The sequence below is a fragment of the Zalophus californianus genome, chromosome 5 (assembly GCF_009762305.2).
Source record: "Zalophus californianus isolate mZalCal1 chromosome 5, mZalCal1.pri.v2, whole genome shotgun sequence".
NCBI classification, from domain to species: domain Eukaryota; kingdom Metazoa; phylum Chordata; class Mammalia; order Carnivora; family Otariidae; genus Zalophus; species Zalophus californianus.
The window spans coordinates 72,993,036-73,019,912 of record NC_045599.1 but is presented as its reverse complement, the minus strand read 5'-3'; the positions used below and the strand labels follow the sequence as shown (position 1 = coordinate 73,019,912).

Genomic DNA, 26,877 nt, shown 5'->3' with positions numbered 1-26,877 from the left:
GAGAATTCATTGTATCTCAAGCAGCAGGCAAAATGCTTTGCAAATTTAGGATTAGTTTACCATATTAGGGTCAGAACGATTTTATATCCATCGAAGGATGTGGAGATTTGTTAAGCTCTGCAAGAAAACATACCCAAAATGAGTTTCTTTGTCCTCCTGGAATGTGTACTCAACGAAAAGAGCCAGAAGTCAGGTCACTCCCCATTGCCTTGCCACTGTGTCCTGATTCCTTCCTATCGGAGGTTTCCTCCTTACATTTGTGACACGGATCCTTGATTTCATGTTGGTCAAGTTCTCCTGCACTTGGATGTGTATGTGTGGCTGGAGCTGCTAACGTTAACTGTAGTCCAGAACTCAGCATTTCTGACTCTCTGGCTCAGGTTCCCACATGATGGTGAGCAGCGATTTCTAATTCCCTTCTGAAACCTTTGGTGCAGGTGGGGGTTGGCAGGGAAGAACGGATGTCGTGGGACGACTGGAGAGCTACTTCAGGGCAGGTGGCAGGAGCACGTTTGTGAGCTGCCCAGGGAGCTCCTCCTTCTACAAGGGATGGTGTGGAAACTCGCCTCTGGGTCACCACCTATGTGCGGGGCCTCCCCTGGCCCCAACTCTTGCCAGCTTATGGCGAAAACAATTCTTCCTTACTTGACGCTGGAGGGACAAACAAGACTGGGCTGAAAGGTTCTCTCGGAATTTTGACTTGATGGGTGTTTGGTTAAAGAGCCTGGACAGGGATGAGCACACTTTCCTCAAACCCGAGCATTTCGTGGAGGCATGATAGTAACCGTTTGTTTGTTTGTTTGTTTTTCTTTACTATGAGCAATTGCATGCAAACGGATCTAGAGGTCCACAGAGAGAGATCGTTCATGCCAACAGCAAACACCTCCCTGACGGACAATATGAGAGACTGGTTGTCTCCCCACATTCCAGCATCATGAAACCAACCTCAATTACCTGTGACCTGGCTAAGTTCTAGACTGTTTCTAGATTGTTTCTTCGGTTACTTAGCCAAGAATGTCTTTGGTGTCCCTTAGAAGTCAAAAGAGCCAGGAATACGAAGCGGGAATCGGTGAGAAAGAAACCAAAATAGCTTCTTGTCCTCAGGTACCTGCTTTCACAGGTGCAAGCTGGATCACCAGGGCTGCAGGGGCAGGGCCCTGAGAGGTTGTCTTTGTCCAGAAGAAGGGTTTTTTTGTTTTTGTTTTTTTGTGTTTTTTGGTTTGTTTTTTCCTTTTAGGAGCAAATCATGCCTATTAAACACAATTCTGGTTAAGACGTTTTAACGGTAAGTTAGGTGACATCCCTTTAAGCTTTATAAAAAGGAGCTAAATAAAAGACCGGCTAGGCAAGCTGGGAAAAATCTTAATTTTATTAAGGCAGTGAAAGAGAATGAAATGCAATATCAATAGCAAGTAGGACAGTGCAGAGCTCCTATAAATCAGCCTTGCAGGCCCGTGAACAGACCCGAGCACTTGGAAAACGTCTTTCCCAGCGACGAGACAGTTTCACACCCTCTACGGACTCCATCAGCCCCTGCTCGGGGTTAGCCAACGATTTTGCCTCTTGCATCACTGAGAAAACAGAAGCCATTAGGAACTTGCACATCTTCATGGCTCTCCCCTGCCAGATCTAAGACTAATTCCTCTGCCCCGCTCTCCGGCCTTCCCTCTGGCCACCGGGGAAGAGGTGTCCCTGCTTCTCCCCTCCACTTCCCAAACTCTGTCCCACCCCTTCCCAAACACATTGCTCCGACAGCTAGAGCCCCTTTCTGCTCCTCCCTTTCTCCTCTGCCCTCGATCATTCCGAGAGTAAATACATTGTAGTGTAGCCCTTCTCAAACTGCAACACCCCTATGCCCCAGGATCTTGGTGAATTGCAGATCATTATTGGAGGAGTCAGGCTGTATTTTCCACGTTTAACTAAACAATCCCCTCTTTTAACTTCCCGTCTCTGCTCTCTACCCTTCACCACCCCCCTTTTTTTTGCCACCCTTTACAGCAGCAATGCTTAGTGAGGGAGGGGACTGCAGGCAGTGTGTCCAGTTTTCCCTGAAATTCTCTGCTCAGTCTATCCAAAGCTTCCATCCCCAACATCGCACTGCCCATGTTCTTGTCTGTGAACTCACTTGCCAAATCCACTGGTACTTCTTGACCTCACAGCAGAGTTTCAGAGAGGTCACCTTTCCCTCCTTCTTAAAACACTTTTCTTTTGACTTCGGTGATGCCTCTTCCTACGTGTTCTTCCACCTCAGTCTTTTTCAGTATCCTCAGCTGGCTCTTCCTCATCTGTTCAGCTACTAAGTTTTATTGTGCCTTGGGGCTCGGTTCTGCCCCCCCCCCCCCACCTTTGTCTGTATTCTTTCCCCAGGTGACTCCTTCTATTCACCTGCCTTTAAGGACCTTCTAAATGCCAAGGGCTTTCACAGCTGTATCTCCAGCCCTGACTCCTATATCTGACATTCACCTATCCATATCACCTCCTGGATGGCCAGGAAGCCGCTCATATTTTTTTCACAGCCCGAAAGCAGCTCTTCATCTACTCTTCGCCCACACTGGTTCCTTCTCTACTCTTCTGTAGCTCTGTAAGACCAGCATTCATTTACCTAGTTGTTCAAGCCAAAAATGTAGGCAGTTCTTCGTATCTGGGAGGTGAGAAAAAGAGAAATCAGTCTATTCACTTGTGTACGGTGAATCTCCTTACAGCACATTCTGCATATGTCCAGTGTGGTCTAAGTTATCATCTCTTGTCGATTACCACAATAACCTCTTATCTTTTCCTCGACAGTACATTTTGCCTAAGTGGTCTTTTAAAAATGTCGACCAGATCATGTTATTGCCCTGGTTGGAACACTCCCCCGGCTTCCCATCACACTTGTAATAAAATCCGCACTCTTGATTCTGGTTTCCAAGGCCCTCTGGCCCTGCCTGCTCCTCCCACCTCTTCCTATGCCGCTCTCCCCTCCACCCGGCTGCTGTGTTCTGGCATCTTTTCTCCCGGAGAGCATTCGCATTACCTGTACTGGTTCCGCTGATCTTCTCCTGGTTAGCTCCTTCTGGGCATGCAGACCTTGTTCTAGGTGTTGCCTTTTGGCTTCCAGGCTGAGGCCACCCACCTTTCTCCTGCAAGCCACACTTCCCAGCCCCCTGACGATGGCTTTTGGGGGATTTGCCCAATGGGGGATGGAAGAAGGAGGGAAGAAGGAAAACAAAAACTGGACAATGTCTTTCATTCTCTTTCCTCTTTCTCCTCCCCTTTGTGCTTGCCTTTCTTCACTCCGCCGACCCCACCTCTGCTTCTGGCGGGCATCTTCCAGCGGTGACTGGGTGCTGGCTCGCCTCCGTGGTCCAGCTCCCCACCACACAGAGGCAGCCTCCCCTCCGTCATCCCAGATACCGCCCAGCAGCCCTGTCCTTTGGCTGCACCTCCTGCCCCCGTCGGTCCGTGTGGTCTAGGCTCTGGTAGTGGCTTCCTGCATTGCTCATGTCTGTCAGTCTGTCTCTCAGTTCTTCCAACACGACTGTAGCCACTTCATGATGTTAAATTCATTTGTGTGAAATACCTACAGTAGTTTCTGTTTTTCTGACCAGAACAGTTCTCAGCCACAAAGTTCATCCTCAGAGTACCGCGCCCTGAACCCCTGGGTCACTCTCCAGCATGTGCACCTGTTCTGAGTCTCTTCGTTGCACTTTTCATTTTCTGCTACTTTTTTCTTTATTTGTATGTTTGTGTGGTGCTGTCCCCAGAGCCTAGAATAGTGTCTGATATGTAGGTGGCATTCAGTGAGTATTTATTGAATAAATGAATAAGAAGAATGGACTGAGATTTGGCTAAACCGAACATTGCTTAAATGCGGAGGTGATGTGAATGAGTGATAATCAGACTTCTAAATACAAGATCCATGAAAAAGAAAGGAATATGAGAGAAAGAGAAAAAATGAGGCAGAAATGGAAAATGTTACCCTTCGGCAAGAGAGACAATTAGGGAAAACAAAGCACATTTATTTTTTATATCTACTAATGGGCCAGTTGCTGTATAAACATGATTTCATTCTGTTCCCACATCAGCACTATCGGGGAGAGACATTATCTCCATTTCACTGTTGGGAAAACTAAGCATCTGAGAGGTTAACTTTACACAAAATCACAAGGCTGGAAAATGTACAACAGGATTCAAGCCCACAGTCCGTCCGGGTAGGACGAGCCCAGGAAGGTACACCGTAGCTTCAATTCATGCCCATCCTACTTCTATTTTAAATGCACAAGATTTAAATGCCGATATGTAAACTATTTCTGAAGCGCTTGTTTTATCTTATTAAAAACCCCAAGGCCATCCCCAGTGAAAGAATTTGAGATATTTTTTCAAATTGATTCCCAATTTTTTTCTTGCCTTTCCTCCTCCCTCCCCCTCCTCCCTAAATGAACTGAACGGCAGACCATGATCCACACCACTGAGTAAATAAAAATATTGCCATCAGCTCAGGGAAGTGGGCCTTTGGCATTTTCTTCCAGGTTGACCTCAGAATGAGCCTGTTTTAGTGATTTAGTCTGTAGTAAGGAAGGGGTTTAGGGGATAGGCCCACCCCATATATCAGCAGCATCCCATAGCGCATGAAGTTGTTATTCAGGTATGTGCTACATATGGCATCAATAGAGAAAAATGGCCCAGTTCCCTTCAGATTCACCAGGCCTTTATTTGTACCATAGCCTCTGTTTTGTCGGATTTCACTGAAGAGCCCCATAATCTTCTTAATGGGGACAAGCGAGTTTCCTTTACTATGCCAAGGTCTGAAAATGGCGGGTGACGTTATACTACGCAGTGTGTAGGGAAACTGAGGGAGAAAAGTCCAAAATGGTCGAGCAAATCGTTTTTTCCAAATTACAGTTTCCCTTGTTTGGTTGAACCAAGTATTTTAACATGACTCTGACATTGCTTTTTCCCTGAGCCGTTCTTAAGACTTCTCCCTATCCCCAAACGTCATGCTCTCAGAACCCTGATAACTTACAGCAAACAAACAAATCATGAAAATTAAATAGCAATAAAACTGTTGTTGGATTCATATAAAAAATATTATCCAGTATTTAAATGGCTATTATTTACAGAAACTTGGCAATTGTACCATACAAATAATGAAATTGATTCCAGTTACAGTCCATCTTTGTTTGGAAAGGAAATACCAGTAGTGTTTGAAAAATGGATTATTAAAGACCTTGGTTTGCTGAAGGTGGCTCATATGTTCTATTTGCTAACACAGCATCTTGTTGGGGGGAGAAAAAAAATAATAAGTGCAGCTTTTCCCTACGCCAGATTATTTTCACTACAGATCTTTAGAGCAGGAAATAAAAACCAGCTAATGGTTCACGGGGCATGTGGAATTAGTTTAAGCAGAGCCGAGCCCCGGTCTTGCTGACCGCCTCCTCTTTCCTGTGCTGTTTTGTCTAAGCTGGCCTTCGAGTATGTCAACAAATCTCTTCTAAGGTCAGATGGGAAAGAAAGGATGGCGATTCTCTCTCTTTCTGTAAGGGTGTAATTTACAACAGATGTGCTTTTTTAGAAAGGTACAAGTTTGTCTTGTCAAATATTTGTAAAGAAAAATAGCCTCCGGATTTCACAGAGTAATCCTTACTTGGTTTTTGGAGATATCACAAAGAGCATTGTTTTTATAATACTAATATGATTCTTTTTCTCACACAATTTGATTATAACTCAAGATTAGTGTTTGGGAAGAGCCAAGTTTAAAGATCTAAAACAGTGTTGTGAAGAAATACCATATGTGACTTGATGGCTTTTTGACAGTGACCTGAAAGGAGCCCAATTTCAGCTCGGGAGACATGGGTTAAAGTCCTAGGAATTCTTTTTAACTAGTAATGAGATTTTAAGTTCTCCAAGCCTCAGTTTGTTTATCTGTAAAATGGGGGATTCACTTGCCCCTGCCATCCAAGTGGGAAGATAGATTTAAAATGCTTACAAAACCATAAACATAAAGGTAAAGGAGTATTTTCATAAGAAATCTCTTCAAGAAAAAAATCTTTGTGGGTTCCACACCTTTATGTCTATGCCTTTTTGTATATATAATAAAAGGAAATTTTAAGTTATTATGAAGAGCTGTACTCGTAGGTAGATTAGTAACCAAAGCTTGTGCTGTTTAAGATGAAGTAATAAATTCTGACCCTGATTGAGCCATGAGGCTTGTTGAAGAACCAATCACTGATTCTAACAGAAGTTTTACCTGCATAAACACTGACAGATAAAAATCACATGATGAAAAAGGCGTGTGTCCTGCATGGGTATGACCAGCTTTGGCCTTTGGAGGATGCACAACTTTCAGTGGGTGGGAAATACTGTAAACCGGAGAACAGATATGGCTGGAGACACCAGAGGGGAGTGAGCACAGAATGGGATAGAAGTTTGAGTTGGGATGTTAGGCAACTGGGCTTCAGTTTCCTCATGGAGGGAATGAGAATAGTAATACTCATCATCTTCCTGTGACTGTTGTAAGGACTTTGCAGGGTGATCCGTTTAAGATAATCTATGGTTATATGAGATGATTTGTACAAACACAGGATTCCTGAAATGTATCATAAGAAGGGAGAAAATCCTGTCATCTTTATTAAGATTGAATACAACTTAACATTTGGAAGTTTTATAGCATTTTCTTTGTCAGGTTCTTCACATTGGTAATAATGTTAGTGACTCACATGTATTGAGCATTTCCTGTGTTCCAGGCATGCGTGGTAAAGGCTTTAAGTGGCTTAAATTCATTTAATTCTATAACCATCACATAAGTAATTTCCATCACTACCCCCATTTTACAGATGAAGGTCAGTAAATTGCTCCCAAGCACACAGCTAAGGAAACACTGGAGGCAGGATTTCAACCAGGCTTAGCAAAGGAGCCAATTAGAAATCTAATCTTCTTCTAAATCAGATTGGGGGTGAGTAGAATAAAAGAGCTCACAGCTTCTCTAAATCCTCAGCTTGCCTTCTCATCTTTGTATTTGAATTCCAACCTTGTTGAAATACACATTTGAAAATAAATGATTTGAAAGAGTTTTGTTTTTTTTTTTTTAAACACACACGTACACCCAACTTTTTCATTACAAGTTAAGGTGAAGACAGACTCGCCCAGCATTTGCTGTTTGGACTCAGACACAGGCAGGGTGCTTCTCCTGCTGTCCCTGAAGCCCCACCATGGGACCCATACACAGAGCAGGTTGAAATTCCCTCCACTAGCAGGTCCTCACGTTAGCTTTCAAACGGCTCGGAGGGGCAGAAGAGATGCCACAGCCCTTATCTTCTCGGAACCAGAAGGGATTTTAGGACACATTTTATTTAACTGGTTTTTTGTGGTTTTTTTTGGTGGGTTTTTGGTTTGTTTTGTGTTTTTGTTTTTCACCAGGTCTAAGGACAGGTCACAGGCCACGGTAATCCTGAGCGTGCTTTCACATTTTTAAAACCTTTCCACAATCTGTTGGTTTTTGACTTTACAGGAAAACCCTGTGAGGCCTACAGATTCTTCTCTCAAAACTTGTGTTGTACTGTCCTGGGTCAAAGTAGCCTTTGTCGCTTATTTTCCCGTGGGGTTACTTGGGAACAGCAACCTCGCAGCTTCTGATGTGGCTCCCATCAAGGTTAGCCTGGAGCCAGGCCTTCTGGCCCATTCACCACCGGGGACTTGGTCTGAAAGCGGAACTTCCCACGGGACCAGAGCCTGATGGGATAATCTATAAAGCCCCTCTCTGGAAAGTGTACTTCCTGCCTGCTGGCAAGGAGATTAAGTCAAAGGTTTTGATATTGATATATAGTCCTAATCTTTTAAGAGCTTTCAAGCACTAGCAGGACAGTTAAAAGGAATTTTCTTAAATCATTAGGGAAGAGGGAGATTTGCAAGTCCCTTAGGGCCTGATGATGAGGGGTTGGAGTAGCAAGCAGTTGGGCTCCAGGGAAGTCTCCCTCCTGACAACAGGTACACACACATCCCCGGGTGCCTTCTGTAAGGTTTATTTACATTTACATTGAGTGGAATTGAAACATGGACGTACAGACTCCGACAAATAATTATTTTTGTTTAATTGGGAGTTAACACAGTCGACAGGCTGTGTTTGTGCTTTGGTTTTATGTCATTTTTGTTGACGATCGAAGGTATTTCCCTTCCTTTCTTCACGTTCGCCCCCGGGCTCTTGGTCCCCCTGCAACGGCCTCCCTTCAGGGCCTTGGTGCACCTCTGAGTCCCTCCTCTTTTCTCTTGCCCTCGGTCTCCTTCTCTTTCTTCTTTCTCTTGCTTTTCTTCACCCCCCCCCCCCCCCCCCCGCCGCCATCCTCTCTCTTTGCTCCTTTTCTTTTCCTTTCCTTCCTGGCTTTCATCATAATTCTTAGGAGTGCCAGTTGCCATTTTTTAAAATGCCTGTTGTTTACATTGCCTAGCCCAGAGGCCATTTCTCTCCACATTTCTGTTACTTTACAGTCACTTTTATAGGTACGTGCAAAATGCAGAACTGTAAACGAACACGGCGAGGCACAACCAAATGCGATTAAAAATTGCACTGTAGAAAATGAACACTGAAAAGCACAGGGCTACCAAGCAAAAAAATTAAGACCAGGTAAATGCTCATTCGGCAGAAAAACATGTGCAGAGTCAGCAGAAGCGGGGGCGGGGGGGGATCTTCTCAGTGTAACATTATAAAGAATCTGCCATCATTTTCAAAAATGAATTTTGATAAGTTAACACTAAGTCGTCTGGGGCAAAACTAAACATGCACAAGAAGCCTGCATATTTTGGAGAATTCTAATATTTCAATGTTTTGTTTTTAATATAAGCAAAAATAGATAAAAATAATTTGAGTTCTTTTAATAAGCTATGTCCATAATTTTATTATTACTACTACTACTACTAATTATAGACAGTTTATTTGTACCAGGCATTGTACTCAGAGCTCTACATGTCTTACTTAATTTGGTCCTCTTTATAACTCTGAAATGTAAATGTTTTAGAGAACTGTTTTACTTCTGTCTTAAATGGTGTACATCTGTCATCTTAACCTTAAATATTATCTCAGAATTCTTTAATGTCTCAATGGAGGATTCTTATTCCTAAGGTTAATATGAGGAGAAGAACCGAGGCAATAAGTAACCTGGGTAAGATTTGATGTCATAAGAACTGAGTAAGGCACGGAGATACGATTCAGCAGTCAAGGATCTCTGACTTGCCAAAGATGCTGTGAGAATTTCAGTATTCTAGATTTGGGGCTGAGACATAGTTTTACTTGATCTGAAAAAGAAAGGAATATTGGCACAGTGAAAATATTTCACCACTTCAATGTGCCTTTATTCAATCTCTAGCTCATATCTAATATATTTTCCATATGTTAGAAGTATAGCTCTGAGAGGAGTTTGTTTTGCAGGGCATTTTACTGAATGAACCAAGCAAGTTTGTGCACCAAAACCATCTTTAGCATAAAAAATAAATCACATGAAACATAAACATATTCCAAACACCATTGTACACTCTGTGCTATGTGAGACTACATTTACTCACAGAAGAGCTACAGTCAATAGTAAACTATCACAATTATGTCTCATAGCAAATATCAATCTTATCGCTTATGTTTTGCCAGAGGTTACATATCAAGGCTTTAAAGGAAAAGCAAAATTATAATCAAGATTAGCTCTTTGGGGTGGAAAATCTGAATGCTTCCTCCAGGAAATAATAGGTAAAGTGATCATATGCCCTGGTTTGCTGGGTCAGTTCCGCTTTATGCTTCTCCTGGCCTAAGAGTCAATAGCTGCTTCCTTCCTTCTTTTTTTTTTTTTTTTTTTTTTGCTCCCTCACATTCTTAAGACATTCTCTCACTCTAGAAAGTCACTGAAATATTAATTCTAGAACAAATATTTTGAGCCAACGTATTCTACATATTTGTTGTGATCAATACAGTACAGGTGTCCAGCAGAGCCATTTTTCTATCATGTCAACAGGGCTGACAGTGACTAGTTTGGCAGGGCCCCTAAATAGCATTCATGACTGGGGCGGGATGCAGCTGGATGCACGAGGAACTCAGTCCAGTCACACAGTACATATCCCCTGACACCTATCACTCTGGGTTCTTGTTCCCATTCAGAACAGAACCAGTGAATGGGGTACTTGTCATTTGGGTTTGAAAGTCAATGCACAAGATTCTCTAAATATGGAAGGTACTCCTACTGATTCTTTAGATCCTTAGATTTTCCTAAATATTTCAAAGCTAGGCGGTAGATAGTTCCTTGGAAAAATCTAGTTAACTTTCTGTTGTGATATGTGATCGCAAAATAGGTGAATATGAAAGAATCACTGTATTTCAAGTTTGCAGTTATTGATGTTTTGTGGACTATTTAAAATATAATAAGATTTTTAAAAATTATATAGAGCCATTAGAAAAAGTTGTACGATATAAATCTCACATGTTCTCAGATTTATAGTTATAGTTCTTTTTTATGGGTAACTTTTTTTTTTTTACATCTTCAAAAGAAACCTTAATAATGCATTAAAAAAAAACAACAACCAACCAGTGTCACTACCAAGCCTTTGGATGATTAACTACCCTATGATACTTCTTTCCTCCAAGCTGGTTTATAAAGGGAAGCAAAAACGACAATAAAAGAAATGTACCAATTTATTCTCTACTAATAAAGTATTGAACATTAGTGAAAAAAGTGTGAAGTATTGGAATGCAACACAGAGCAATTCCATTACCCACTGCAGTTTTGGGTCATATACTGTATATAAAGAGTAATTACTTCATTGGTTGGGGACCACAGTGGAGGAATATAGGATTTGATGAAAGAGATTTTAAAATAAAAATTTTATTCCAAAGCATTTGCTTTTCAAAACTTTGTCAACATTACAGGCCATCTTATTTTGGTTTTTGGTGTTTGGGGCTGAGGGGCTGGGTAGTGGTGTGGAAGTGCAAAAGAAATAGAAAATTAAGAGTGAGCAAATTTTTAGAACTCTTTAGCCAGTAATCATATGTCATCAGCACATAGATTTTAAAGTATCTACTAAAAGTAGTTTTTGTAGATGCCTTCAGTGACACATCTTACTAATGAAGCTCCTGTATTTAATATTCACACACTCCCTTATTGACATTACATCTGGTGGTTTCTGACACACCTTTCACTTCCTACTGTTGAGTCAAGTTTCCGGATTTTATTATCTTGCTGATCGTGGTGTCTACGGTGTAAGTTTCTAAATGTTTTCAAGTCTTTTGTTCTTATTTATCACACAGGGATCCTGGGTAGGGACGGAAAGCTTCCTAGGTAGGATGGTAAGGTAACGTGGTATATTATGGAGAGACTAGACCTCGAGCTGGCCTGTCATAGTCCTAATCTAAGCTGTCACTTTTCTCAGATTCTTCGTTTCTTCTTCTGTAGAATCCTGAAAAATAACTACATTGTAGGATGGTTGTGAAGACCAAATAAGCCATGTGAAAAGCATGTTAAAATGCTTAATGAGTGTCTGTTTATATTCTGCTGCTTTCTAAAAATAATTTTAAATAGGTACAAAAATCCAAAAAATACAAATATCAAGAAAGAAATAGATAAACCACCTAATATGATCAACAAATATCAATTCCTTTATTTCTTCTACTCAGGTTCCTTCAATAATGATATTGGAGAAAATCAGGGAAATAATCTGGTTACAAAAGTGAAATATGTTAGTTGCAAAGAATTATTAATATTATAGGAAGGTATGAAGAAGAAAATAAACTTCCATTACCTTTAATATTTTGACACATTTTCATTTTTTTTCTAGCCTACCCATTTCAAAAAAAAGTTAGGATTATACTCCATCTCACGTTTACCTCCCCCCCAACCCCAGTTTATATTAGATCATAAGCATTTTTGCTGTCATTAATTATTCTCTTTAAGTAATATTTTGTAATTTCATAATAGTATATCAGTTGTATGTACCATAATTAATTCCACCCAACATGTGATTTTTTTTTGTTATTATAAACGAAACTGCAGTGATAGTTTTTTTCATGTTTATTGAATATATTGGAAATCCCATCCCTTGATTTGTCATATTTGTTGCAAATTTTTTCCCATCACCCTTATAAATTAATGAGAGCTTTTGACATCATAAGTTTTTTATTTTATGTAGCTCCTGCTATCAATTTTTTTTCCTTTGTGACTTCCTTCACTTTTTTCATGTTTAAAAAGTTATTTCCTATTCCAAGGTCACTAAATAACTTACCTATATTTTCTTCTGTTTTTATAATTCACCTTTAGCTTTTTGCTTTTTAATTAATCTAAAATGTATTTGGGGCTCTCTGTTTAAGGTAGGTCTGCGGTAGAATTGGGCTACCTCAAGTAGACTTGAGAGTCTATGTAGGTAGGATTTAACATAATTTTCTGCAAATAGTTAACACAAGTACGCAGTAACATACTACGTTCATCTGCATGGTGGATTTATGATGGTGCTTTATCATAAAACAATCTTTCAGTGTTCATCTTTCATATTTTAATTACTTAAATATCTGGTACAATAAATGCTTTCTCATTATTTCTGTTTTGCAAAAATTTCTTGGCTATAGCACTCAATTTATTTTTCCAAACAAATTTATCAAATTCTCCCCATTTCACTGCACTCCAAACACATTAGGATTTCCTTGAAAATGCATTAAACCTATACGTTCAACAGAAGAAAAGAATAGATTCTTTTAATAATCAGTGTTCCAGTGCAAAAACACCGTATCTCTATTTTCTTAATGTAGATTCTGTACATTTCTTATTAAGATTATGCCTAAGCGATTATAGATTTTATTGCTATTGTGAAAAATTTTTCACATGATCATTTCAAACTGGTAAGACATTATTCTCAATGACTTTTGATTGTGTAACTAGCCTTCTTCGATTCCAGCTTGATTTATTCTGTATGCAGAAAAATATTTGTTAAGAGCACTTTCATAAGACATAAATGAATTTAGCCGATGCTTGAGAGAGAAAACACTGAAGGCCATGGAGATGATTCGAACAGACCAGCTTTGTAATTAGGAAACAACAGAAGGAGCCACTGGATATCCTTTTTTTTCCTAAAGTGTACAATTGCATGGGTGAAATTAATGCACTTTTTGTTTTATTGCTGGGGAGGGAAAAAAAGACAAGAAATTGATGCATTCATGTCTGTCATGACAAGTGAAGGGTGACTTTTGGAGACAGCGGGGATCCTGAGAGTATGTAATTGTTCTGTATGCTTTGAACCTTATGCTTCTCAAGTACCTCATCGTCTGACAGTCCAACTTGGTACAAGCTAGATGAATAATGTAGACAATTGTCTTCCATGGGAATTATATTTAAAATGAAGGCTCTAAGTAACCTCTACCTAAAGATCCTGTTTAAAACTGGCCTCCGTGTCTTCAGTCCCATTGTACCCTGTTTTTCTTGGACGCTGCACATACACCTGTCATTCACTTGCCCTCAGTTTCGAAGGTGGCGGGATGCCACGCCCAGCCATGTTCACAGTGCAAAGTGCTTTTGACTTTTCTGAAGTGAAAGGCAGTATGTAAATGTGCAACATGACGACATTATTATTCCAGCTTTCTGGCTGCTTTCAGCAAGCACTGACTGCCACATGAGGTCTCAAGTGTTCTGGCACAGTGTGGAAGTGTTCAAAAGAAGTTAAAGTAATGAAATTGGATCTACATTTCCATAGATCATCAAGCTGGCATGGAGGAATGGAGTCATGGAATCAGGGTTGGATGGTCTCCACCAAACAGCCTAGGCAAGGGCCTGTGATGCCAGGCTACTAAGCAGAAATTTCAATCGTGAAAGGCCACCACTATTTCTTCCTCTGGGTCTAAAATTACAAAATGTGCACATTTCCCTCAGGCTCGCACCATTCTCTGGGTGCTTTATACTCCATCCCACCCACCCATTCCCTGGAGCACACCAGCTTTGCTTAAATCCAGGACAAGTTTTAAAATGAAGAACTAAGTACCAAGGGAGAAAAATGTTTAGAGCCCTAAAATAGCATATGCTATTGTATCAAGGATGTGACTGTTACACTTTAGAGGTGGGCCAGGCTTACCTTGTATCTGATCTTCCTAAGCTAACACTTAGGAAGTGTCTATTTAACGGACTTCAGTTGACCCCCCCCCCCATTTTCATCACTCACAGGTCTTCCAGATTTGGACATTCTGAGACCTGCCCTCTCTCCTACACCTTTGCATGCTTCCCCACCCCCCAACTCTGGCTAAAATGTCTGTTCATCAGGGCAAGATCAACAGAATCTGAGTCTGGTGCTTTGCCACCACCTTTATATTGGCATAGGTCCATGATGCTGGGTGTCCTTCCTCCTCCATCTCCCTTTATATCTGGAAATTTTCATGGGGTCCAAGCATCCATTTATATATGTACAAAGATGAAGTTTATTTAAGTTTAAAAATGTGAGAGGGACAATTCAAAGAATTGAAGCGCTGAAGAATACCTTTACTCACACAGAATCTCTCTTTTTTCTTAATTGTATTTTAGGACAGTGAAAAAAAGGGATTTATAAATAAAATCTATGCCATCCAGGAGGTTTGTATCAGTGTCCAGAACATCCTAGATGAAGTGGCTTCCTTTGGCGAAAGGATAAAGAAGTGAGTGAGTGATACTGACATGTGAGCCCTGGCCTTCTGTGGGACAGAGTGTCCATTTGTTTTTCAGAGGGTGAAATGAAATGCCACATTCTTTTTGGCAGGGGAGACTCCTTCTGGGTGATCCTATTGCTCAGTTTCTTCATTATTTACTTTGTTTCTGCCAGTCTTTGGTTTTGTGAAAGTTCTGTCAATTTCCTTCCTGAAATTTAGAACATATTGGTTGGAAAGAAGTCCTACTTGTAGCTTTGAAGAAATAACACCGTCCTAAATTTTAGCACATTTTCAAGTGAAAGACTTTGTTCTTAAATGGAATATGAAATCGTGATAGGAAAAAAATAAACCAAGCTAGATGAGAATTTCAGGTAATCAAGACACATCTTCATTTTATTATTGGTTGACTTACACTGTCACTGAGGAACTCTAAAATTTTTTTTAAAAATCATATTTTATGTAGCATCCTGCAAAAATATTTTCAAATTTATGTACTTAAATAGTTGAGATCATAGTTACAGATGAACTAAACTAATGCACCTTTAATAATTTAAAAAAAGGAATCCCTTTCCTAATTTAAAATATAGCTTCACTGAAAGCTAATGCAAATTAAGAAAACAAGAATATTCTTAAGAATATTCTTTTTTTTTATTATGTTAATCACCATACATTACATCATTAGTTTTTGAAGTAGTGTTTCATGATTCATTGTTTACATATAACACCCAGTGCTCCATGCAGTACGTGCCCTCTTTAATACCCATCACCGGGCTAACCCATCCCCTCACCCCCCTCCCCTCTAGAATATTCTTAATATAAGAATATTATTATAGTCTTACATTATTTGTATTTTACTTGAAATAATTTTATTTACTAATGAACTTTTAAAAATAACTAATTCAATAAGGTGGATTCACAAGTATTGATGATCAGTTAAAAATATACTGAAGCCCTCATACTGCTAAAGTATGTGAAAATTTGCTACATAATGATTGCTAAGTCGTCTATTCAAGAAGGGGTGCTGTATATTCCGATAAGCCTACACCTTCCTAGTTTCATGTATCAATTCATTGTTTATTATTTATATTATTATTCACCAAAAGAGTTCCACAGATTTGAATCCTTGGGCATACACATTTGAAAGCAGTAAATTATTCAAACTAAAGGTGTGAGACATTTACCTAATGCTTTTCATGTTTCAGGGACTAATGCATTTTACTTTGTATAATTTTTTAATACATTTCCACATATGCATACATGCTGAGTTTCCATTTTTTTTTTATATCAGAACAGCCTCCCTCTCACTCCAAATGTACAGCAGCCTTCAGTCTCAGACTTCTGAAGACTGATTCCTACATCTTTTTTCTTCTTCCTCTCCACGTTTTCCATTTCTAAGAATGTTCCTTTGTTCCACTAGAGCCAAGTGTTTAGTCCTAAACAGGGCATTTCCCTTTTGAGTGTTGTCCTTTCTCTGAGGTACACTGTGTGTTGATACCTGAGAGAAGTATCTCATTTATACCATAAGATGCTGGGTCAGCTCTGAGGTGGGGCAAATTTATGCCTGAGAGGAAGAAGCCTCTTTGTAACTCTGGGTGGTAGGGGACCTCAGGTGCTTGGCCAGAAAACATCATTGCAGTTGAAGAATATGGCCAGATCCTGGCTGTGGACCAGCCTTGGAAAAAACTGAGTTTTGTAGAACTTTCCACAGTTAAGAGACAGAGGCATACGTACAGGGTGAAGTACAGAAATATGCATAGGTTCCAGTGATTCTTACCGGAGCCATCTTTTCTGCACAATTTTTTGGGGGAATATTAAAATACAGAAAGTCCGCTGGGGTTGCATGAGATAAAATGCATCTATCCAGAAAGCAGATTCAGAACCAGTCATTAAGTACAAAGTGAAAAGCCTCTATAATTACATCTTGTTACTAAGTAATCATTCCAGAACTTTCTTGAATTGCATCTTTTTTGGGGGAAGATCATAGTCTAGATTTAGTTTTCATGATGCACTGTGGAAATAGAAAAGGGCAGTCTTTTTTTTTCTGACATTAGCTACACTGATAAGGATTCCTTGCCATTTATCCTTCCAAGAGGAGAAAGAACACAGGGAGCCCTTCAGGGAGGCTGCCCAAAAAAAGGGTTTTCTGACTGAGGAGCCAGTGCCCTTGCACACTGAAGAGTGTTGATGGATGGCTCTGAGCGGATCTCCAGGAAAGCAAGCAGACAGACCCTCAGCCTTCTGTTCTCTTCACAAGTATCAGGGAAGGAAGGAAGGCATGATCCTTCCCCAGGTGACAGTTAAACAGGGCACTCACTCTGGCCAGGGGAGGAAAAAGACAAAGAGAAAAGCTAGTTCCCAAGAGTTACTGAAAACAAGACAATGAGACCGATCTAATTTTGGCTCTTTTACTAGGAAGAACAGTTTTAGAAAACACTGGACCTTAAGCAGACACAAAAGACAAGCTATATGCCCACAGAGCTAAGGAGTCACTCCTAGGTGTTATGCTGAAGGGAAAGATAGGAAGAAAATCTTTTAATCCTCCTTTACTGGATCAAAAACGGCCCTGGACAAACCCCACCCCAGGTGCACATAACATACATAACCAGGAAATGAGAGAAAATTAAAAATACCCACATTTCTCCATGTCACCTATAATTTCATATTTTTTGGAGGTGTTTTGGGGGCCCTTGTCACTGTGGTAGGCTCCGAGAGTGGACTAGCTCTAAAAATGTCACTCTGATTCACATGTTATCATCACTACCAGTCCACCTCGATACAAGTTGTCCTCATTTTTAAAGGGGGAAGTTGAGGTATAGAAAGGTTGATTCCTCCAAAGTCCTATGGCAGAATCTAGGCTTTGAATGGAGATCACATACTTTCTTTGCTCTTTTCATTAAACTGCACTCAAGTGTCACTCAACAGTATGTGTTAGGGCCTTCATAGAAGCTGGTTGTTGAGGCAACTGGACGCCTGTAAACGGTGACATAGTTATATACGCAACACTGAAGACTCCATGCAACAGTTTGGTTTTATTATTTTGCCATGAGAGTCACTACAGAATTTCCACACAAAAACTCCTAAATTATTACAATCTTTCCATGTTCCATTTCCCTGATTTTCTACATCCTTTTTTTTTTACCTTCTCTCTCATTTTTTTTTCTTTTTGTCCCATTACATTCCTTCCCATTTTCTTAGTCCTTTTTTGCAACTCCCCCCACTTCTGTTCATTGATCCTGTTTTTGTTCTTTGTTCTGAGGTTATCTCACTGCCAGTGCGCAGTCTTGCAGCCTTCCCCGACCCCCGACATTATCCATCAACAACAGTGTGGGGATACTGCAGTGCCATCGGCCAGGCCCTGCTCTAACCCACTTCGCCAGCTTACACTCATTTTCACAGTCTTTCCAGCACATTTACCATGTGTTCTCCTTTGCCAGAAATAACACAGGGAGAACAGTAGTCAATACTGACTTTCTTTCTTAATTATCTATGTATTTCTGGGAAGGGCAATGATGGCAGGTGAGTTTTTACAAGGCTGACTACTCTGTTCCCCCTCCCTGACTTCTAGATCCATTGGAAACATAACTGAAGTGAAAAGGGAGTATCCCTCAAAGGAATTCTAAACTAGGGAGGATTTACACAACAGTGTAAGAGTTAAGTCTACAGACAGTTGCTGACATTTTATTTCCAGTGTCTGGAATCCACTGTGAGTTGACAGAAAAAAGAATGGTAGGCCTAGGGGCATTCTCCTCTATGAAAATTGGGAGAAAACAAGATTGGCTACTAGTTTTAGAGGTAGAAAAACACATTTAAAAAAAATTTTTTTTAACCACATAAGGAGGCCCCCAACTAGTGTAACTTCGGACCCTGAAGGCACTCGGGACCGTCTGTAAGGGTTGATGGCAAGACTTGTTTGCGTGGGCCCTGCTTTCATGAAACTCAGCACATTGTGACCAACCTGTGTCCTCCGATAGGCTCACTACAATCGCCTTCTGTTCCACAGAGAAATGCAGTCTTACCCGATCCCTAGTCCAGAGGCTGAGTCAGAATCACATTTATTTGAACCTTTGTTTGAAAAAAGTATGAAGTGCTCAGATTGCTGATGTGTTAATTTCTCATTCAGTACTTTCAACTGGACTGTCCCATTCTTAAGCTGGCTGGCAATTGTAGCCCTCTGTGTGTTCACAGTCATCCTGTACTTCATTCCACTGAGATACATTGTCCTTGTCTGGGGTAAGTAAAGACTTTTTTTTTTTTTTTTTTTTTTTTTTTAACTGTCTTAGATACTAGGAACAAACTATTTCTAAGGGATGAGTTATACTGTCAGAAGTTCCCTGTATTTATGATCATGAAGCTACTCCATGATGAAAAGAGACAGGTCAGTTAAAAATCACAACAGTATAAAGATTTAGGTCTACCTACAAAATGCATTTTTCTTATCTGGCACTATAGGCTCCATCATCCTGTAAACATGTGGTTGTGCAGATTCTTCATATATCAGAGTGTAGCTTTGTCCAGATATCATTCTGATTTATTTTCACCACTTATACGTAAACAGGGGCATTTCGCTCCATACGGTGCATTTAGGACAATATGCTTTTGTGCTGTGGTACTTTATCTTGTGGAAACGTCTGTAAACACGGGGCTATATATGGCCGCCTGTTTAAGAGGTCACCTTTAGGATGCAGGAAAGGGGTCCTTGGCCCTGACAGGCTGCTTAGGAATAAGAAACTGGCTTTATGTGTACTAAACAAAAGTGCTTCTGCAAAAACCCACTTTAAAGGTGATTTTTCCAGTCCTTGTTTTTGATGCCGTTATGCTGCATGCCAACAGTTCCTACGGCCCTAGACTCCACTTAGATGATAGTTTCAGCATTCTTCATTGTTTTAGAGTTTCTATTCCTAAGCTGAGAGAATTTGTGCTCTGAAAAGAACGGTCAGTCTCTACGATGGACTCCCATATAAAACTACCTAATGATATATAGAAACAAGACCGGGGAGGAGTAGGATTCTCTACTTGCCCCCCCCAGCCTAAACATACACAAAATGCCAAGAACCAAAATGGGTATGGATTCCAGAAAACACATGTTTACACTAAAAGCAGAAAGATCAAAAGGAATGTTTTGTTATTTTCTTTTTAAAGAAATGTTGGAATAAGTGACAGAGGGGTCTGAGGTCCCCACACCCTCCAGTGTTAAGATTCCTATCTCCCTGTTCTTTTTGGTCTGTCTTGTCATATCCTGAGTTAAGCCCTCTTGCCCTTTATTGTCACTCTGCTTACCTTTACCTACACATGGGTAGGCAGGAGAGGACGGGGGGAATGATGATGATTTTTTCCCTTGTTATAATTTAAACCAGTTTCCAATAAGATAGTACTGGCACTACACCGGGAGAGAGGCCTTTCTTCCCTCTGTTCAAGCCCTCATCTTTCCTTCCTTCCTTTGATATATAAAACAGATGCTGTTTTCTTGAAGGAATTAGGGTAGGGCATGCGGTGTGGCAGTTTATTATCTCTAACCTTCCTAGGGTCAGATCTGCCATCTCGGTTGTGATAGGTGATGGACCTCTGGTTTTGTTTCCCCCGCTCTCAGAAACTGGAACCCATGGCGGACATCTGGCTCGGTAACCTGGGGTGGCCTCACTGGCTCTGTCTTAAACGTAATTCTTAGAGAATGTGTTTGGGCCTCTTGTTTCATCATATGAAATAAAAGAAGAACAGTATTTCTGTAGTGCTAGGTGACTGCTGAAATATTAACTGGAAATTTAAGACGTGGGTCTCACATGGGGAGACGGACCAAAATCAAGAATGCAAAGTAAGTTTATTCTGCCGAACTTCCTGAAGAAGAGCCAAGATGCTCTAAGTTATGGCCCAGTTTTTACGAGTTTGTTGATTTCATATAAAGCTGTTAATTTATTTTGTATATGTGAATATGCTTGGTCATTTATTAAGTGCAATATACATTTCAAAGAGTAGACTTATCCCAATGAAATTCTACCTTATATCACAGAATATATAGAATAGGTGCTTATAGTTTTATACATTGTTTTGACACTTCTATCTCATTAAAGTTTTTGTTTCTATAATAGCTCCAATTCCACCTAAGTTTACTCCTCAACCACGTTCGCTCTTCAGGTAGTATAGAGGATTAACTGTTGAATAATTTAGTATGGGTAGATACGGCTCATCTGTAATGGTTCTTGGCTGTTCTATTCCAAAAGTGATCCAAGTAAGTCAATCACAGCATCTTTTGCAAGCATTAAATTTAAATTTTGTGTAATTTGAAAGGAAAATTGCTTCCTAAAAATCTCAATGCCAGAGATGTAGAAACAGAAACATTCCCCCCACCCCATGGTGAGAACTTCTAAGATCTACTCTTTTAGCAACTTTCAGATATGCAGTGCAGTATGAACTATAGTCATCATGCTGTGCATGACCCCCCATCACTCATTCTGTAACTGAAAATGTGTAGCCCTTCACCCATTTCACCCATCCTCCCACCCCCGGCCTCTGGTAACTACCAATCTGGATCTATGAGCTTGGCGTATTATTATTATTTTTTTTTTTTTACTGCCACACACAAGTAAGGTCTTATAGGGTGTTTGTCTTAGACTCGTTTCACTTAGCATAATGCTCTCAAGGCCCACCTGTGTTGTTGCAAATGGCAAGATTTCCTTGATTTTTATGGTTACTAGTCCACTCTGTATATATACACCCTATTTTCATTATCCACTCATGTGTCAGTGGACACTGAGGTTGTTTCCGTGCCTTGGCTGTTATAAACAGTGCCGCAATGAGCATGTGCCAGGTGGGTGTTATTTATATTTTGAGTTCGTGTTTTTGTTTTCTTTGGATAAATATCCAGAAGTGGAATTGCAGGAACATAGGGCAGTCCCATTTTTCTTTTTGTCAAGAATACCCGTTCTGTTTTTCATAGTGCACCAGCTTACACTTCCACCAACAGTGAATGAGGGTTTCCATTTCTCCACATGCTTGCCAACACTTGTTATTCCTTGTCTTTTTGATAATAGCCATTCTAACAGGTGTGAGGTGATACCTCAAGGTGTTTTTGATTTGCAGTTCCCTGATAATTAGTGATGTTGAGCATCTTTTCACATCCTAGTTGGTCATCTGTAGGTCTTATTTGGAGAAATGTCTATTCAGATCCTCTGCCTATTTTTTAAGTGGATTGTGTTTTTGTTTTTGCTATTGAGTTGTATTAGTTCTTTAAATATTTTGGATATTAGTACCATAGCAGAGATAAGATTTGCAAATATCTTCTCCCATTCAGTAGGTTGCTTTTTCATTTTATTAATGGTTTCCTTTGCTGTGCAGAAGCTTTTTAGTATGATGTAGTCTTGTTTATTTTTACTTTGTTTTGCTTTTTGGGGTCAAATCTGAAACATTGCCAAGACCGATGTCAAGGAGCTTACTGCCTTTATTTTCCCCTTGGAGTTTTATGGCTTCTGGTCTTATATTCAAATCTCTAATCCATTTTGAATTAATTTTTGTATATAAGATAGTAGTCCACTTTCATTCTTTTGCATGTGGTTATCCAGTCTACCATTTATGAGACTGTCCTTCCTCCATTGTCTATTCTTACTTTGTCATAAACCTATTGATTATATACGTATGGGCTTTCTATTCTGTTGCATTGATCCACGTGTCTGTTTTTATGCCAATATCATACTGTGATATCAGGGAGTGTGTTGCCTCCAGCTTTGTGGTTCTTTCTTAAGATTGCTTGGCCTATTTGGGGTCTTTTGTGGTTCCAAACAAATTTTAGGTTTGTTTGTTCTACTTCTGTGAAAAATGCCATTGAAATTTTTTTTTTTTATTTACTTATTTATTTATTTGACAGAGAGAGACACAGCGAGAGAGGGAACACAAGCAGGGGGAGTGGGAGAGGGAGAAGCAGGCTTCCCACTGAGCAGGGAGCCTGATGTGGGGCTCGATCCCAGGACCCTGGGATCACGACCTGAGCCGAAGGCAGACGCTTAACGACTGAGCCACCCAGGTGCCCGCCATTGAAATTTTGATAAGGATTTTATTGAATCTGTAGATTACTTTTGGGTAGTATGAACATTTTAACACTATTCTTCCTATCCATGAATATGGACTATTGTTCCATTTATGTGTGTTGTCTTCAATTTCTTTCATTAATGTCTTACAGTTTTCAGTGTACAGGTCTTTCACTTCCTCCATTAAATTTATTTGTAGGTATTTTATTCTTTTTGATGTGATTGTGAATGGGACTGTTCTTAATTTCTTTCTGATCATTCATTATTAGTGTATAGAAACCAAACAATTTGTTATTGATTTTGTATCCTTGGTTTGCAAATTGGCCCCCATACACAAAGTGTATAGACTGAAGAAAGAGGGAGACCATTTCAGACTGTTAGGTGGCAGATTTAATATACAGGGGAACTCACAAGGCTTGTCTTGGGTGGCTATAGGCAAGTAAATCTCCACCCCTGCCCACCAGAATCTTAAAAGTTTACATCGAGGAATTAACTGGGCTCAGTCCCATATACTGTTCAGATGGTCTTAATAACACCTTACTCTTTCAAGGCTACATCCTTGGAGCAGTTCCCACTGTGGGTACAGTGGGAGGAATGTACATTTCAAAAACCAAAGGGTGAGAAGCCTCAAATTGTCAGAATTCAGCAACCAGGTCAACCATAGGTCATATCCTCTCCTAGCCTCTCCATTACCTCTTCCCCCGAATCCTGCAGCTTCATTGAATTCACTTATTAGTTCCTTTTGTTTTTTTTTTTTTTTTTGGTGGCATCTTTAGAGTTTTCTATGTATAACATAATGTCATTTGCACATATTGCCTTTTTTCTTTTCCAATTTGGGTGTTTTTATTTCTTTTTCTTGCCTGATTGCTCTGGCTAGGGCTTCCAATACTCTGTTGAATAAAAATGGTGAGTGAACATTCTTGTCTTGTTCCTGAACTTATGTTAAACGCTTTTAGCTTTTCACCAGTATGATGTTAGCTATGGGTTGTCATATATGGCCTTTATTATATTGAGTTACATTCCCTCTATATCCACTTTGTGGAGTTTTTATCACCAATGGATGTTGAATTTTGTCAAATGCTTTTCTGCATCTATTGAGATGATCATCTGATTTTTATCCTTCATTTTCTTAACATGGTTTATCACACTGATTTGCAGATGTTGTACCATCCTTGCATCCCTGGAATAAATCCAAATTGTGGTGAATGAGATTTTTAATTGTTCAATGCAGTTTACTAATATTTTGTTGCGGATTTTTCATCTCTGTTCATCAGAGATATTGGCCTGTATTTCCTTTTTTGTGTGTGGTGTCCTTGTCTAGTTTTGGCAACAGAGAAATGCTCATAAAATGAGTTTGGAAGTGTTCCCTCCTCTTCTAGTTTTTGGAAGAGTAAGAAAAACTGCTATTCTTTGAGTGTTTGGTAGAATTCACCAGTGAAGCTGTCTGGTCCTGTTTGTTGGGAGGTTTTTGATTACTGATTCAGCTGCTTTCCTAGTAATCAGTCTGAATAGAAATTTTCTATTTCTTCATGATTCAGTCTTAGAAGACTGTATGTACCTAGTAACTTACCCATTTCTTAGGTTTCCATTTGTTGGAGTGTAATTGTTTATACTAGTCTCTTAGGATCCTTTATACTTCTGTGGTTTCAGGTTTAACACATTCTCTTTCGGTTCTGATCTTATTTGAATCTTTTTTTCTTGGCAAGTCTAGCTAAAGGTTTACCATTTTACTCATCTTTTCAAAGAATCAGCTCTGAACTTTATTATTCCCTTTCCTCTGTAACTTTTTTTTATTGAGGTAGGCATTTATTGCTATAAACTTACCTCAGAGAACTGCTTTGGTTGTACCCCATACATTTTGGTATGTTGTATTTCTGTTTTCATTTTTCTCAAGGTATTCTTTTACTTCTTCATTGATGCATTGGTTTAGTAGCATGGTATTTAATCTCCCCATACTAGTAAATTTTCCAGTTTTCTTCTTGTAATTGATTTCTAGATTCCTTCCATTGTGGTTGAAAAAGATGCATGCTATGATTTCAGTCTTCTTTATTAAGACCTGTTTTGTGGCTTAACATATGAGCTGTCCTGGAGAATGTTCCATGTGCACTTGGGAAGAATGTATGTTCTCCTGCTTTTGGATGGAATGTTCTGTCAGTGTCTGTTAGGTCCATATGGTCTAACATGTCATTTAAGGCTGATGTTTCCTTATTGGTTTTCTGCCTGGATGATCTAGGTGGTGATGTGAGGTATTAAAGTACTCTCGTATATGGGGCACCTGGGTGGCTCAGTTGGTTAAGCACCTGCCTTCGGCTCAGGTCATGATCCCAGGGTTCTGGGATCGAGCCCCGCATCGGGCTCCCTGCTCGGCAGGAAGCCTGCTTCTCCCTTTGCCACTCCCCCCGCTTGTGTTCCCTCTGTCTCTGTCTCTGTCAATTAAATAAATAAAATCTTTAAAAAAAAATAAAAAAAATAAAGTACTCTAGTATTATACTGCTATTTCTCCCTTTATGTCTGTTAATATTTGCTTTATAAGTTCAGGTGCTCCTACGTTGGCTGTATAAATATTTTAGAACGCTATATCCTCTTGCTGGGTTGGCCCCTTTATCATTATGTAATACCCTTCTTAGTTTCTTATTACAGTTTTTGTTTTAAAGTATGTTTTTGTCCAATGTAAGCATAGCTACTCCAGCTTTCTTTTGGTTTTTGTTTGTATGGAGTGTTTTTCCATTCCTTCACTTTCAGTCTGTGTGTGTCTTTGCATCTGAAATGCATCTCTTCTAGGCAGCATATATATAGATGGGTCTGGTTTTTTTATGCATTCAGCCATTTGATACCTTTTGACTGGAGAATTTATCTTATTTACAGTTAAACTAATTATTGATCGGTATGTACCTATTGGCATTTTGTTAATATTTCCTGTTTTGTAGTTCCTCTGTGTTCCTTTCTTCTTTTGCTCCTTTGTGATTTGATGACTTTCCTTGCCGGTATGCTCTGCTTTATTATCTTTTGTGTATCTAGTATAGGTTTTTGCCTTGCAGTTACCATGAGGCTTACATATTAGAACTTACAACAGTCCATTTAAGTTGGTAACAATGTAAGGTTGGATGCATTCTAAAGCTCTACATTTAACTCTGCTTTTGATGTTACATTTAACATCTTTTAATCTTGTGTATTCCTTAACTAATTATTGTAGTTCTATTTTGGGGGCTCCGCATGAGCATATAAGTTCCTTTCAAGGAGATGCCAGCATGCTGCAGCGACAGCACAAAGATGGCACCCGGCAGCACATGTTTCCTCAGAGCACTTTCCTAAGCCTCTAGATGTATGCCAAACTTGAAGCCTGCCATGCAGGCCTGAAGCTCCAGGACAATGCAATAGGTCTCTCTCACAGATAGACTGTGGATGTGTTTTAGCCTGATGTCTGTGCAGGGCCCTGGGGGTGGTAGCCTGCCAAAAACTCTGTAACTGTTACAGTCCTGTGGGACCCAGAAATACAAGCCTCATGTCCACCAGAGCTAGGAGATCAAGGGAGTATTCCCTCAGTGGCAGCTGTAAAAACCAGGGCACGAGATATATGTAAAACCTCCTCTCTCAGAGAGACTGCTGCTCTGGAGCATGACACAGAGCCCACTCTCCAAGGTTTCTGGAGAAGTTTACAGTCAGCCCTTACATGTGTGTTTAATTAGAAGCCTGCCCCTTAGGCAGTAACTAGGATGATAAGCTTAGGGGTCTGTGACAAAGACTGAGCATCTGAGTCTGTTACCTCTAGCTATGTCCTCAGGGTCGTAGATGTTTAAAAACTCTTGTTTTGTTTTGTTACAGTCCTGTGGGACCTGTAAGCATAATCACATTGGCCACCAGAGCCAGGTGATACACAGGTGTCCCTCAGCAGCAGCTACAAAAGTCAGGGGTGTCAAACAAGGATAGAAGCTCCTTACTGGGAGATATTTATAAGCTATAGTGTGGCAGAGAGTGCAAAGACTGCATCTAGTGGACTGTTCCCTGAGAACTCTATAAACTCTTGTAAGTGTGCCAGACCAGAGGGTTGACCAGCTCTTCTATAAGCAAATAGGCTTGTTTCTCAGAAAGACTGGGGGTGTCTTACAGTCTGCTGTCTGTACAGTGTCCTGGGGATGGTAGTCTGCCAAGAACGGTCTGAGTGTTAGAGTCCCATGTAACTCAGGAATGGAAGCAACCCTGGACTACTGAGCCCAGCAATCAAGGGGTGTCCCATTGCCGGCAGTCACAAAAACCAAGGCA

At 40.1% G+C, this 26,877-nt stretch overlaps 1 protein-coding gene across 1 annotated transcript in view; it reads left to right on the top strand.

Moving 5' to 3' along the window:
- MCTP1 (multiple C2 and transmembrane domain containing 1) overlaps window positions 1-26,877 on the top strand; it is a 505,394-nt gene that overhangs the window by 473,465 nt on the left and 5,052 nt on the right. Inside the window, 2 exon segments of the mRNA XM_027606101.2 lie at window positions 14,502-14,611; window positions 18,723-18,832. Of these exon segments, the coding sequence (XP_027461902.2) occupies window positions 14,502-14,611; window positions 18,723-18,832 (220 nt within the window).